General features: G+C 61.9%; 3 protein-coding genes across 4 annotated transcripts; 2 read left to right on the top strand and 1 right to left on the bottom strand.

The window, feature by feature from the left end:
- Positions 1-362: 362 nt before the first annotated feature.
- Positions 363-879, bottom strand: ANAPC11 (anaphase promoting complex subunit 11). Of its 2 annotated transcripts, none has more exons than XM_054645031.2 (2): positions 645-879; positions 363-573 (listed from the first exon to the last, which is right to left on the bottom strand). In XM_054645031.2, the coding sequence occupies exons 1-2, from the start codon at positions 751-753 to the stop codon at positions 428-430; spliced, it is 255 nt and encodes an 84-aa protein (XP_054501006.1). In that variant the 5' UTR covers positions 754-879; the 3' UTR covers positions 363-427. The 2 variants fall into 2 exon arrangements, with proteins under 2 accessions (XP_054501006.1, XP_054501007.1); XM_054645032.2 differs by having other exon boundaries at positions 363-481; positions 574-768.
- Positions 880-902: 23 nt separating this feature from the next.
- Positions 903-4,929, top strand: ALYREF (Aly/REF export factor). Its single transcript, XM_054645030.2, has 6 exons — positions 903-1,130; positions 1,290-1,421; positions 3,168-3,315; positions 3,570-3,633; positions 3,751-3,928; positions 4,654-4,929. Exons 1-6 carry the CDS (start codon positions 903-905, stop codon positions 4,666-4,668), a joined length of 765 nt encoding a protein of 254 aa, XP_054501005.1. The 3' UTR covers positions 4,669-4,929.
- Positions 4,930-5,149: 220 nt separating this feature from the next.
- On the top strand, positions 5,150-12,671 carry ARHGDIA (Rho GDP dissociation inhibitor alpha). The gene is made up of 6 exons (XM_054645115.2): positions 5,150-5,307; positions 9,184-9,393; positions 9,742-9,825; positions 10,267-10,343; positions 10,520-10,583; positions 11,044-12,671. The coding sequence occupies exons 2-6, from the start codon at positions 9,204-9,206 to the stop codon at positions 11,241-11,243; spliced, it is 615 nt and encodes a 204-aa protein (XP_054501090.1). The 5' UTR covers positions 5,150-5,307; positions 9,184-9,203; the 3' UTR covers positions 11,244-12,671.
- The last annotated feature ends 2,050 nt before the right edge of the window (positions 12,672-14,721 follow it).

Below are 14,721 nucleotides of genomic sequence, written 5' to 3'. Positions count from 1 at the left end.
CCCCAGGGCCCCCGGCCCTGCTCAGGCCCCGCACACTCCCCGGGGTACCGGGGCAGTCAGGCCCCGGGGCGACCCCGGTCCTCACTGCAGAGCCCGGGGGAGCGGGCCGGGCTGGGCAGAGCCGCCGGTGTCGGAGCTGGTGAGCGGCACGGGCCGGAGAGCGCCGCCGAGATCCTGCCCAGCGGGTAGCGGCGGGGCCGGGCCGTCCGCAGGAACGGGGCTCGGCGGGGCGGCACAGGGCGAGCAGCGCCCGCGCGGGGGTCCCGCCCCGCTCCGCTTCCCGGGGCGGCGGAGTCACTGCCCGGCCCCGCTCCGAGCACCGACCCGAGCGCGGGACACCGGACACAGACACGGACACGGACTGGCGTCGCACGTTTATTGGCCGGGCCGGGCGGGTCACGGCCGTGCCCGGTGCCCGGTGCCGCTGTCACTCGCGGAACTTCCACTCCTGGCGGCACATGGGGCAGTGCTGCTGCACCTGCTGCGAGTTCAGCCACTTGAGGATGCAGTGCATGTGGAAGCAGTGCGAACACTGCCCCCACACCAACGGGCAGTCGTCTCCGGGAACCTTACCTGCGGCACGGACACACCGTCAGCCCCGCCCGGCGCGCAGCGCCCGGTGCCGGTGCCGGTACCGCACTCACAGTCGGGGCAGCAGCCGTTGAACGCCATCCGGCAGATGCCGCAGTTCTCGTCGTTGGCCACCCACAGCCAGGACGCGACTCCGTGCCAGCTCCGAACGCGCACCCGCATGTCCCGGTCCTGATCCCGCTCCCGGTACCGCCGGAAGTGCCGTCCGCCCCACAGAGCTTCGCGCGCCCGCCGCTCCGCAGCCCCGCCCTTTCCGCTTCCGGCGCGGGCGCAGCGCGGCCGGAAGTGCGGGCGGGAGCGGTGCCGCCATCATGGCCGACAAGATGGACATGTCCCTGGACGACATCATTAAGCTCAACCGGAGCCAGCGCGGGGCCAGCCGGGGCGGCCGGGGCGGCCGGGGCCGGGGCGGCACCGCACGCGGGGGCGGGCCCGGCCGGGGCGGCGTTGGCGGCGGGCGCGCGGGCGGCGGCCCCGTGCGGAACCGGCCGGTGATGGCCCGAGGCGGCGGCAGGAACCGGCCCGCGCCCTACAGCCGGGTACGGACCGGGCGGGCGGGGCTTGGGCCGCGGCGGCGCGGCGGGCTGGGGCGGCGAGCCCGCGCGGGGCGGGGACGCGGGCGGCCCTTTGTCCGGTCCCGGCGCGGCCGCGGGCGGCGGGGCCCTGGCGCCGGTCAGCGAGCTCCGGTCTCGTTGCAGCCGAAGCAGCTCCCGGAGAAGTGGCAGCACGACCTGTTCGACAGCGGCTTCGGGGCGGGGGCCGGCGTGGAGACCGGCGGAAAGCTGCTCGTCTCCAACCTGGACTTCGGCGTCTCGGATGCGGACATCCAGGTGCGGCTCGGGGAGAGGGAGCGGGGCCCCGTTCATCGGCCGGGCCGGTGCCCGCGGGACCCCCGCCGGCCCTGCTCCGCCTGGCACCGGGGCCGAGCATTCCCGGCTGAACGAATCCCTGGTGATGGGGTTGGCACTACGTGTGCCTGCTTTGGTGGTCTCCATGGGGCCGGGAAATTCGGTTTATAGGTGCTCTGTAAGGGACTGCCCGGTGCACGGAGCGATGCCGTGACTCTGCTGGGTCACGCTGTGATGGGAGGATGCAGTGTGACTCTCTGAGCCCCTGCTCTGTGTAGCTGTAGCTGTCCCTAATGGTGCTGTGGGCTCTGCTGCTTTGCCAAGCCCCACTCTGGTGGGTGTCAGGGGGTTCCCAAGGATACACCCCTCAGTGCAGCCAGGTCGTTATTTGTCACAGCTGCACTGGTGCCGTGGTGTCCTGTGCTCCACCTGTCATGGCCGTGCCCCTTTGGGCTGGTCAGAGCCCACAGGGGCTGCAGTTGGGTGCATTGGCCTCGGGGCTGGAGGCTGAGGGGTGTCCCAGGCTCAGGAGTGGGCTGTGAGCTCTGCAGGAATTGAATGCCACAGAGGGTTGCCATCACCCTGGCCTCTGGCTCTCGTGGCCTCTCCAGGGAGAACCAAACCACTGCTGCCAGACTTTCCTCATCAGTTCATTCATTCATTCAGCCTCTCCACACAGCCATCTGGCTGCGTGTGGGGAACTGGAAAGGAGCTCTGTCACTCACTGGGTAGTATGCTGCCCTCCTGTAAGTTCAGACTGGATTTAAATAAGTTCCTGTTTGTTGCAGTGAGGCAGCAGTGTGTAAAACTCAGCGCCTGTGCCTTGTGTGCAGCAAGGACTCACCTTCCTGCTGCTGCACAAGCTCCCACTGGGGTTTGTTTAGCAGCAGGGCTGACAGTGGCTTTGGCCCCCAGCCCCATAATTTAGCATTGCCTCAGATGTGGTTTTGTTCCTGTGTCAGTGCCTCTTTCTGTGGTGTGAGAGGCTGGAGGTGCTCTGGTTGCTCTTGGCGTCCCCTGAGGCAGGAGCAGCTGACCCCGGGCTCTGGGCAGAGCTGACACAGCCTTGCCTGCCACATTCTGCCCAGAAAGCATCTGCCAGCTGCCCTTTGCAGCTGTCCTCCAGCAACCCTGCTGAGAGCCCTGCTGTGCCTCAGGAGCAGGCTGACACAGGCAGTGCAGTAACCTTGTTGGCTTCCCAAATGCGGTGCCTGAGAAACAAAACTGGGGGCTCTGTTGCTGCCTCTTTATTTCCAGCCTTTGTGGCAGCACAGGACAGAGCTCAGCACAGGCCTTGGCTGGTCTCCATTTCTGGGGTATGTTCCTAACAGCACAGTAGAAGTGCTGTGGTCTCGTGGATCCCTGCCCTCACATGAACATTCTCCTCTGAGAAAGGTGTCTGGGGTCTGGAGTGTTTTCAATTGTTGCTGCTTTGACTCATCTTCAACAAAGACCCCCAGTTCCCCTGGGCAAAAAACCAAACAGGTCAGCATCCCTTGAATCTGCTTCCCTGGCTGTGAATGTGCCTCCTGCAGGACACGAGCGTGGAGTCCTGCTTGCTTTTGCCACTTGTGACCATGCCTGGACTCTTGCTGACGGGCTGTGCTGTGCCTCTGGGAGCTTTTCCAGGCTGTCTGAGGTGGTTGGACGAGCCCTGACCCTGAGTGTGGGGCACTGCAGCGTTTGCAGCACTGATGGACAGGCGTGCTCCTTTCCCTCTCGTTCCAGGAGCTCTTTGCAGAGTTTGGGACCTTGAAGAAGGCAGCTGTGCACTATGACAGGTCTGGCCGCAGCCTAGGAACGGCAGACGTGCATTTCGAGAGGAAGGCTGATGCACTGAAGGCCATGAAGCAGTACAACGGGGTGCCCTTGGATGGTGAGGCTGCCTGGCCTGGCCCCACAGCTCCTGTGGCTGGGGCAGAGCCCGGCATGTCCCTGTCCCTGCCCTCGTGTCCCTCCTGCACGTCCCTGTCCCTCCCCTCGTGCCCATTTCCCCCTCACCCCCGTGTCCCTGCTGCCCTGTCCCTGCCCTCGTGTCCCCCCTGCCCGTCCCTGTGCCCCTGCCCTGTGTGTGTGTGTGTCCCACACGGGCTCACAGCTGCTCTCCTGTCCCTGCTGCTCTCCCTGCAGGGCGCCCCATGAACATCCAGCTGGTCACGTCACAGATCGACACGCAGCGGAGACCAGCACAGAGGTGGGGGAGCCCTGCCCGAGCAGGGGGTGGGAAGGGCAGGAGCCCTCTCTGCTGGGGAGCCTGGCTCCTGTTCAGCTTCACTGGAGGCACTAAAACTGTTGCTTTTCAAACTTGCAGTGTAAACAGAGGTGGCATGACCAGGAACCGCGGGGTCTTGGGGGGATTTGGAGGTGGAGGCAACAGGCGAGGGACTCGTGGCGGGAACAGAGGGAGAGGCAGAGGAGCTGGAAGAACTTCCAAACAGCAGCTCTCTGCAGAAGAACTAGATGCACAGCTGGATGCTTACAATGCCAGGGTAAGTGCTGCTTGGGCACGGTAATGGGCTCCCCACAGCATCTCATCCTGGAAAGCACTGGCAGCCTGGAGCTGGCAGGAAAGGGAAAGCATTCTCCAGGGCCTTGGACGGAGGCAGTCCCGCTCTGAAGCTGAGCTGTGCCTTGGCTTGGGCCTGAGCTTTGCTTTCCAGAGCAGTTTGTCTCTGTTCCTGATGGCTGAGGAACAGGCTCTGCTCCTGCCAGGCTCCAGAGCTGGAACAGCCACTATGAGCAGCAGCTGCAGAACAAAACTCACAGAGCTGATGGGATGCAGGAATGGGAAAACCAAGGAAAATCTCACGTGGAGGAACTGTGTGGTGTGCTGCTGGGGAAGGGTGTTGTGCTGGTGGCAGAAATGAGCCCCAGCCTGGGGAGCCACAAGCAGGTGGCAGCTGTAGCTGGAACTTGCTCAGCCTGTGCCAGGATCCCAGCAAAGCTGAGGCCACAAGGACTCCACGGCAGCAGAGTGGGTGTTCAGGATGGGATAGGTCAGGCAAGAGCATGGAAGGAGTGGGATGAGCAGGATTCCAGGCACAGCCTTGGAGCAGTGTGGGGTGCGGCGTGCTGTGCCTTGGACCCAGCTGTCCCTGTCCCCCCCACACTTGGGAGGTCAGCAGAGCCAGGCTGCCTGCAGAGGGGGTGGGCTGGGGTGAGGGGGTGCCAGGGCCGTGCCAGGGCCGTGGTGACATTGCTCCCTCTCTTGCAGATGGACACCAGCTAAAGCGGCAGCAGTGGGCCAGGGAAGGACTCCAATCTTGCTCCACACTCCCGGCAGGGGCTGCGGCTGTGGCTACTACTACCGAGGATGGGATTTGTTTTACTTTTATGTTCTGGGATAGGTTTTAACTCCTGTAAAGGTTTTTTTTAATTCTCAGCAGACCTGTTTTGTACCGAGTTATTTTTGGGATAAATTTTTCTGGTTGCCTGTTGGGCCAAGGTGGCTTTTTCACCTTTGCCGTAATAAAATAGAACCATGTCTAGAGCTGTGGCTGCTGCCTTGCCGCGCTGGGCCCTGCGCCCGTCCCGCTCCCTCACGTACCGTCATGCTCCCGGTCCCGGTCCCGCTCCCGGTCTCGTCCTACCCCGCTGGTCCCGTTCTTGCTCCCGGGCCGCTCTCCGGGTTCCGATTCTCGTGTGCCCCGCCCTGCCGGTCCCGCCCCGCCCCGCCCGGGTCCCTCCGCCCCGCCCCGCCCGCGCGCGCGTCCCCCGGGCCAATCAGCGCGCGGCTCGCGGCCGGAAGCGCGGCGGCGGCGCGGCAGCGAGTAACGGGAAGTGCCGGGCGTGTCCCGGAAGTGCGGGGGCGCGCGGGGCCTGGGCGGATCCGCGGCGTTGGCAGCGGAGCGCGGAGCGAGCGAGCCCGGTACGGCGGGAGCGGCGGGCGGGGGTGCGGCACGGCGGCCAGGGCCGGGCCGCGGGAAGGGCCGGGCGCGGCCGAGGGGCGGGCGCGGGGCCCCGGGTGCCCTTGCGCGACCTTCCGAAGGCCGGGGGAACCGCCGCCCCCGGTGGGGCCGTCCCGGAGCGGAGCGCGTGCGGCGAGGCCGGGGCGCGGCGGCCCGGGCGGCCCGGGCTCCCCGGAGGGGCTGGGGCGGTGCCCGGGGGGCCGTGCCCGGTGCCCGGGGGGCCGTGCCCGGTACCCGGTGCCCGGCGGGCCGTGCCCGGGTTCGCTCCGAGGGGCGGTGCACGGGATCGCCCGGCCCGACGCGTCCGGGGGTCGGCCGTGCCTCCGGCACGTACGGGCTGTCCATAAATGGCCGCTGGGCACGGAATGAGGAACTGGGAGCCGGTACCGGGGTTGGGCTGCTCCGTTCAAGGCAGGCCCTTCCACCGCGACCGCCGCGGGCCGGATGCGCCTCCAGCCCCGGCGGGGTTCGCACGGGAGCCGCGGTTCCTGCGCTGCCCCATCAGCGTGACCCCACCGGGAGCAGCGGCGTTTTCCCGGGAGCTGGCTGAGAGCCGTGACCGCCGTTTGTTTGTGGTGAGAAATCCCCGGCCGCCCTTGTTCACTCGAGGGTTTCGGGTCCGCTCTCTTGCTCCAGCTGTCCAAGCGTTTTTGCAGTGTGGAAGATCTCATTCTGTGACTGCAGAGTGGGGACAGTTTCACTGCTGTGGGTTCAGCTGCTGACACTCAGGGACCAGCCCCGGCTCCAGGTGCCCACGGTGCTGGTTCCATCCCTGGTGCAGCACTGCCAGCAGCCTTCGTGCTTCTGGAGCTTTGTGAGCCCTCAACCTGGCTCTGCACCGTTCACCCCTGCAGGTGAATGACAGGTCAGGGATATGTCAGAGCAAAAAGAACAAAACATAAAACCCTCCTCCATGCTCAGGCTGCCGAGTCCCCGCTGGGCAGCAGAGTGTCCTCCTGTTCCTGAGTCCCTCCTGCCGGGAGCTGTGAGACCCCTGGCATCGGGTGGGATGGGAATTCCCTGCGTGCTCTTACAAAGTGCCGGTGCAGCAGCGGTGCCTGGGTGTGCCCTGACAGCCTCGGGAGGTGCCAGCTGGGCTCTGTCCCCTCCGTGCTGCCCTGGGACCATCTGAGCGGCCGGGCTGTTGGGGCTGTCCTGGCTCCCCGTCCTGGCAGAGCAGCACTCGCTGCTGGCTCACATTCCAGTGAGTTCTCCAGGGCTGCGCGGGAAGGAGGAAGGGTGGGGACTGCTGGAACTGGCCGTGCTGAGTCCGAGGCCTGACGGGTGTTGGAGGAAGCTGATGAGCTCATCTGACACACTCTGACTAATGCTGGCTCCGCGCTGCCCTGGGATGGGATTCCAGAGTCAGTGTTCCCACCGTGCCTGGACACACAGCAGGGATGCAGGGACGCTCCCGCTGGTGCTGCTGCCTGGCAGGAGGTGGGGCTCTCGCCCTGGCTGCTGCAGCTGCTCTGTCCTGCACAAAACATGCTGGGAATCCGGAAGAGTCTGCCGGGCTGAGGGAGCAGGGAAGGCAGAGTGCAAATTCCCCGGTAGGGATTCAGCCTCCTGCTGCCTTCTACAGCTGCTGAGATCCCCAGTACCTGCTGGGAGCTGGGTCTGCTTCTGAAGGTGCAGGAGCCCTTCTGTACCCAGCTTGCAGCACAGGCTGGGGTCCCTTCCTGCAGCCCTGGCAGTTCCTGGGGGCTGTGCTGTTCCACGGAGCAGGGGCAGCCCCAGCACCTGTGGGTGAGCTGATAGGAAGGGTGAGGGCTGTTCCCCAGAGCCAAGCCCAGCCTGGCCTGCAGTGCTGACTGGAGTCATGCTGGTTCTGTCCCCAGTGGTCTTTTCAGTCCTGGTGGGCTCCTGTCACCTTAGAAGTCCTGAGAAGGTTGGGGTGGGTTGTGATTAATTTGTGTGCTGGATATGCATGATTCTTTAGCTCTGGGTCACAGAAGTAAGGCCGGAACACAGGAACGTGACCAAAGAGCTGGGGATTTGGGGTTTGGTTGGTTTGGGCTTCCTTCTGTGCCCTCTGTGTCGTGGTTGTTGCTAATACCAGTTTGTGGCAGGGGCTCCTGGTGGCTCTGGTGGAGATGGGGCTTGTGATGCATGGAAGAAATCTGTCACCATTGTGTTACCCGGGGGCTCAGCTGTGGAGGAGTGGCAGCTCTGTGCTGACACCAAACCAGGGCATTTCCAAACTGCCCAGGAGAGGATTCTGGCTCTTGGAGGTGCCCAGCTGCTGGCAGTCAGGGCTGTGAGCGCCAAGGCTGTTCCCAATCAGTGCAGCTCTCTCCCAGCCATGGGAGTGTGCTGGGACTGGTGCTGTTGTTCACAGAGCAGTGGCTCCAAGAGCTTCAGGTGCTGGAGCAGAGGCTGCCTCATGGCTCCTGCTGTCCCTGATCTGGCTCTCTGTGAGAGATTGTGTCGCTGCTTGGTCTGGAAATTGGAAGGTGGAGGGTGCCCGTGGCTGCTCATGCACAGAAATGTACCTGCCACTGCTGGAGACAGGTGTGTGGGTGCTAGTGGATCCTCTGCCATTAGTGTGCTCTCACAGAAGGCTCAGCCACAGAATTTGGGAGTCACCACAAGTTTGGGACTTTGATTCTGTAAAGCTGAAATTCTGTCACTTTCCTGGAAGCTGCAGGTATGCTCAGAGCAAGGTGTGAGAGTTAGAATGAACTGTGGCCCATGGGAGGTGTAATCTGGCCCAGAGGAGAGCCAAAGGATGTGAGGAGGGGATTGGGCAGGGTGCAGGGAGGAGATGGAGCAGTGCAGGTGTGTAAGTGAGCATTTGCTCAGTGCTCCTGGGAGTCCTCAAGCCTGGCAGCTGCTTGGGTTTGATGTGGAGACACTGGCATGAAATCTCATCAGCTGTTCAGCTGTGACATGAGACTAAATGCCCTTTGGAAGAGAAATTTCCACATCATTCAGTGTGAGGATGTTGGAGGATGCCATGTGGAAGGGCCAGCTGTTTGCTGTGCAGCTGCAGCAGGAAAGGCTCCTGGCACAGATGCTTGTTCCACACAAGGCCAGAGCCCTGGTGTAGCCCCTGGTGTCCCTTCATCCCCCAGTGCCTTTCTAGAGCTGTGCCAGAGTGTTCTGAGCATTCAGAGAGTCCAAGTTGATATTTGCCACAGGATAACCCTTCACACAACGTGCCCTGTGGAACCAAGAATTCCTGAATGTGTCATTGGCTTTTACTGAGGATTTTAGTGGAGTGTTGGCATCACCTTTGCCTTGCCCTTGGCGTGGCTGGGCATTTCCTGGGCAGAGTCCTGGGCAGGTTCCACATCTTGTTTATTTCATTGCCTGTTTCCCTGGCTGTGTGTGCCACAGATCCTTGCAAAGGGCTGAGCCAGGTGTCTCATCCCTCTCTGCCAAGGCACCTGGCACAGAGCATGGATGTGACAGTTACAAAACGTGGGCACCAGATCCCAGCAGAGGCTCCTGGCATTCGTGCCAGAGGAACAGAGGCCTATTCTTAGCTGGAATCCTGCTGTGGAGAGCAGAACTGGGTTTATTCTGGGCTCTGGTTTATTCCAATTGAAAGCCTCACCTGATTGATCTTGTGGAGAATGTCTCCCCTATGGCTTTGGGGTATTACATTACAAGCAAAGCACTGAGGTTGAATTTTTTCTCACTCTCGTCTGGGCCTCTGTGGGCTGAAGATGAGACCTGAGGGATTCTGCAGGGGCTGGGGGCCCTGGGCAGGGCCAGCAAGAAGGGCCCCAGTGAGAGTGGGAGCCTGCAGAGTGACAGCAGAGCAGTCTGGGGAGCCCTGCCACGGGGGTGGCTGCTCAGGACAGTCACAGCTCTGCTCTCTGCTTCAGTGTGGAGCACGTGTGCCAGGATGGCAGAGCAGGAGCCAACGGCAGAGCAGCTGGCCCAGATTGCAGCGGAGAACGAGGAGGATGAGCACTCTGTCAACTACAAGCCTCCTGCCCAGAAGAGCATCCAGGAGATCCAGGAGCTGGACAAGGACGACGAGAGCCTGCGCAAGTACAAGGAGGCCCTGCTGGGCGCCGTCACTGTCAGCGCAGGTGAGCTCTGCACGGCTCGGGCCCTGCTGGCCTGGCCTCTGCTCCCACGGGGGAGCTGTTCTCCCAGCTCAGGGTTTGGGCAGGAGCACAGCCCAGACACAAAGCTGAGCCTGTGCTGCCCCATGCCCGTGGCTGGCCCGCAGTGAAGGGCTCAGGGACTGGAGGGCAGGCTGGCACTCTGCCTTTGCAGGGACTGTGGGCTGGGCCGGGTGCAGTGGGAGCCTTTACAGAGTTGGAGCTTCTTTTTGCTGTTTTTTGTGCTCTTTCAAGAAGTTCTCTGGAAGGAAAAGGAGCTGTGTTGGCCAGTGTGGGGGATGAGTGTTTAACAGCTTTTTCTCTTGCCTCTAGATCCCAACGCTCCAAATGTGGTGGTGACCAAACTGACCTTGGTCTGTGCTACTGCTCCAGGCCCCCTGGAGCTGGACCTGACAGGTGAGCTGGGAGGGAATGCCAGGAGCACTGCTGGCAAGGTGGGGGAGCCTTCCTGTGTCAGAAGGGCTGGCAGCAGAGCACAGTGTTGGGCCCCAGCAGGTTCTGTACCTGGAGCCCAGCAGCAGCTCCGTGACTCCTGGGTCTTGGGTAGTGGTGTGAGGGGCCAGGTGGGGCAGGCAGATTCTTCCAGCCTGCACGGTGACATTCATGGCAGCCTCGAAATGGTGACAGCCTTGGAGCAAACATCTGCAAAGAAACAGCTTGGAATTAACTGCAGGGTTGTGCTTGCAGTGTCCTGTTGCAGGGCATTGCTTGCCTGGCTCTGGCAGCAGAGGGGGCCCTGCAGCTCCTGCAGCTCCTGCCCCAGCTGCTCGTGCCATGGAGATTCACCCCAGAGCACAGCACAAAGGAGCTCTGAGCAGCCCTCTCCTGTCTCTGTAGGTGATCTGGAAAGCTACAAGAAGCAATCGTTTGTGCTGAAGGAGGGTGTGGAATACCGGATAAAAATCTCCTTTAGGGTAAGGATTCTGATCTGGAAATTGAGGGAATGGAACACCAGACTGCTGCAGTCCCAGCCTGGGGAGTGCCCGTGCCCTGCAAGTGGGGCTGTGCTGGAGAAATGGGCTCTTCCTGCACGTGGGGTGGGCAGCATGAATGGAGACATCCTGCTCAGTCCCTGCTCCTCTCTCTCCAGGTAAACAGGGAGATTGTGTCAGGATTGAAGTACATCCAGCACACGTTCCGGAAAGGAGTGAAAAGTAAGTGCTTCTCTTGGCTTGGTGCTGCTCTGAGTGAGTGAGGGCTTCCTGCTCATCTTGCTGCTGTGACAGTGACAGGGGCTGCCCAGCAGCTCCTCACAGGAGGGGCCAGTCCTCAGTGCCACGGAGCCCGTGGAGCCCTGCAGTGCTGGGGCAGCCCATGGTCCTGCACAGCGTGGGATCACAATCCCCCGAGCACATTTCCCCCGAGTTCGGCAGGGAGCAGGTCCCAGCTGACAGCGCCGCAGGTGCTTACAGGTCCCTCCCCGCAGGAGGGGCCCATTCCTGGGGGGAAGGAAGCTCCGAACTGGGTGAGATTCCTATTGTTACAGCTGCTCTGTGGATTGGTGTAACAGTAACAGACCTTTCATTTCCTTCAGCCTTGCTCCAGATGCAGGGGCGGTTCCTGAACCTCTTGGTGCCTCCCTGATGCCTCCATACACTCTTTTTGTCTTTTTAGTTGACAAGACCGAGTACATGGTTGGGAGCTATGGCCCCCGAGCAGAGGAGTACGAGTTTCTGACCCCCATGGAAGAGGCCCCCAAGGGCATGCTAGCCCGGGGCAGCTACAACATCAAATCCAAGTTCACAGATGATGATAAGACTGACCACCTGTCCTGGGAGTGGAACCTGACCATCAAGAAGGATTGGAAGGACTAGCCCTTCCCGAGGCCAAACCCCAGAGAGCGTGAATCAGACAGTGGCTACCGTAGAATTCCCCCCCTGTACCAAAGTGCTGACATTGGAACCCTCTTACCTGTCACCCCCTTTATCATTTGACCAGAGAGCTCAGTTTTTTATGTGCCCCCTCCCCAGAGAATTGCTGAGTGCATTGACCAAACCATGCTGTCTGCATCTGGTCTCCAGCTGCCCGTCCTGGGGCTGTGCTGCCCCAGCACTGAGGGGAGTGCCCCCTCCTTGCCAGGCCCTTTCTTGCTTCCCACCTTCCTTTATCCAGGAGGTGCCAAAGGGGAGGAACCCCTGTTAGGATCCTGTGCTTGGCTTTCCTGCGCACAGCTCAGGGTAGCTACTGCCTCCAAGTAGCTGAAGAATTTTGGTGCCAGGCAGCTGTCAAATCAGTTTATTGGCTCGAGTGTTGTCTGCCTGCCCTTTCCGCCCTGTCAGTGTCCTGGGCAGCTTCATTTGTGGATGTTCCCTGTAACCATGATGCCTTAAATGTGTAACATGTATCCTCTAGGGAGGGGGTCCTGCCTCTGTTACACTTTTTAAACGCCACCTGCCCTTCCCATCTGTTGGCATGGGCTCAGCTTCGTCACGCCCCTCATGTGTTATTAGGAAAGATTCACAACTTCCCACTTCACTGCTGGTCCGTTCCTCTCCCGAGACAGGACATCTCCAGAGGGGAGAGGGTGTGACATCCTGGGTGACACCTGCCCCCCGAGCCCTGGCCTGGCTGGCCCCAGCCTGGCCTGCAGAGCCCCCCGGAGCTCTCTGGGTGCCCTGTGGCACAGGGGGGCTGAAGGGCAGGGTGTGCAGGGGTCACCAGGGCTGCCATCACCTCGCACTTCTCACTGCAGCCCAGGAGCTGCAAAGCACTGAGATTCCAGGACAGCACCTGCCCTCCTGGCTGCTTTGGGCTGAGGATGGACGAGTCTGTCTCTGCAGCTGCTCCTGATGCCATCAACAAAGAGCTTGCGATGGACAAGTGTTCTGAAGTGGTTAATGCCTTATGTATCTGTTCTGCCTTTAAAATCTGTGCCTGGCCTGTAGTTACTGCCTTGACACTGGGCCCCCGTGCCTGCCTCCACCCTGGGCTGCACAGCTGCAGCTCTTGGGGCAAAGCAGCCCCAGGGCCCTGCAAGGCCCGGGGCTGGGCAGGCGTGTGCCACCTCTGCAGCCCTCCGATCTGGATCTACCACACCGAGGTTACAACTGGGACCAAGTACATGTGGCTTCTCGTAGCTACGTCTTTGCCTCTAACTGCCCTCGCCCTGCCCCTAGAGAGATTTTTTTTTTGTTAATTTGATTTGGTGCGTATTGTCTGTAAGTCCTAGACCCAGGTTAACAGGTTTGGAATCATCGTCTGCTTCTCCTTTTATGACAGTTAAATAAAATCTTTGAACTGACCGTGTACTGTCCATGCTGGATCTTCAGCATGAAGTGGCTGGATGGGATTTCTGCAGACACCTAGGGTGGGAGAAGACCAGGATCTCTGGGTTTGCTAGAATGTGAAAGGGGATCTGGGACAGGAGAGGCCTCATGGCAGCACGTGTGCCGGATCTGTCCCTTGCTGTTTGCCCTGTTCTGCAATGCCCACAGTGTGAGGGCTGGGGGTGTGTGAGGCTGTGAAAACAGGGATTTCCAAGGGGGGGCCTCTGAACCCCCAGCACAACTGCTCCAGCTGCACACACAAAGGGAAATTCCTGTGCAGTCACAGGAATGAGGGAGGCAATCAGAAAACAGTCCAGGAGAGGCAGCACGATAAGAGCCGGCGGATGTTTACAGATCATGTGGCATGTTTGTGTTAAGGATAAAGGAAAGTGTAGACATTAAAAGCTCTTTACAGAATCCATGGTGTGAGAGAACCTGGAGGAGGGGACTCAGCTCTGCTCGTGGTCAGGCTCGTGAAGGTAACTGAGAATTCCATAGGCTCCCTCTTGTATTTGGAGTGCACAGCACAGGCCCTTCCTTGGGCCTTGGAAAACTGCTAAAGGAGATGATGGAACTTGGAAAGGACAAGGACTGAAGGCAACAGTCTGGGCTGGGTAGGAGCTGGCATGTGGCCAGTGCTCTCTCTAGCAGGCACATCACTCGTTCTGCTGGCTATGGAGAACAGCCCCCAGCCCTCTGCAGTGTGGGGCCGTGGAGGGCAATGTGGGGACTGGAGCAGGACTTACCCTCAGAGTGTCAGTTAGGCAGAGCCCAGATGTGCCTGATAGCTGAACAAAGGCCCCCTGTGCTGGCCCCAACAGCCACTCTGCGGCCAGGGGATGAGCACCCAGCTGATGCAACCCCAGAGCTTTGGCAAGAGTTTCCACACCCAGGGTGTCAAGGCTTCTGTTAGATCGTTTCACCAGGGCAGGAGGCCTGCAGGGGCAGGACAGCTGTGCTGTGCTCGAGCTCTGGGGATTCTCTGCCTCTGTTCTTGGCACATTCCTCCCCCAGCAGAGTGACAGCTGGACTCCTGTGCCTGGTGCATGCCATGAGTTGGGAATGGGTGGCTCCAGTCACAGGCTGCGTGGGACAGACCATTCACATGAATTGGGGTTCCCAAAGTAAACCCTTGGCCCCTTCCAGGTGATGCACCTTAAGGACCTCGTGCAGGAGCAGCCCGGGCCGTTCCCCGTTTCCAGCGCTGCAGCAGCTCCCTCTGACCCCACAGTGCACATGCAGAGCTACCCCGGGGCAAGGCGGGCCCTTGAGCAGAGGCATCGCTGCCGGGGCCTCTGGCAGAGCGAGAGGCCGGGGCTCTCCAGGCAGGGGCTTCCAGCCCTGGAACCCGACAGGCGCCGAGGGCCGCGGTGCCCTCGCCGTGTGCTCAGCTTTGCCTTCCCAAACCTCGCTGGACTCTCCCCGGGGCTGACAAGAGCGTGTGGCTCAGCACCGGCCGCAGCAATGAACGGGCCGCAGCTCCTGGCAGCACTCGGGTTCCGTACGGGAACTGGCGACCCCCGGGGCGCGGCCGGGATCCCGCAGCCCGGCCCTGCTCCGGGCCCTGCGTGCGCGGGAGCGGCGGCGCCGGGAGCCCGGCACGGGCAGCGCCTGGGGCCCTTCCCCGCCCGGCGCGCAGCAGCAGCAGCAGCCTGGACTCTCGGCAGTGCCGGGGCCGCGCAGGCAGACCCGAGCGGCGGGGTTTGCCCTTCCATGGTCACCGGGCTCCTCCGTGCCCGGCCCGTCTCCGTGACCGGCGAGCTTGAAGCAAAGTGAAACAGGGCCGGTACCCGGCCCGGTCGGAGCCTAGCGCCGGGGACAGACAGACAGGGTCGGGACGGGCAGCGCTGCTGCCGTGCCCCCGAGGGGAAGGCCGTGTCTAGGGGAGGTACGAGTGGAGCGGGACAGAACCGAACCGAACCGGGCCGGGCCTCGCGCGCCGGGCTGGTCACGTGGGGCGCGCGGCCCAGTCAGGATCCACCACGCGCCCGTGGCCGCGCGCACGCGCAGTGACGCCCGGCGTCGC

This window comes from Agelaius phoeniceus, chromosome 19 (assembly GCF_051311805.1).
Source record: "Agelaius phoeniceus isolate bAgePho1 chromosome 19, bAgePho1.hap1, whole genome shotgun sequence".
Taxonomy (NCBI): Eukaryota; Metazoa; Chordata; class Aves; order Passeriformes; family Icteridae; genus Agelaius; species Agelaius phoeniceus.
Note: the sequence above shows the minus strand (reverse complement) of the source record. Positions and strands in the feature narration are given on the sequence as shown.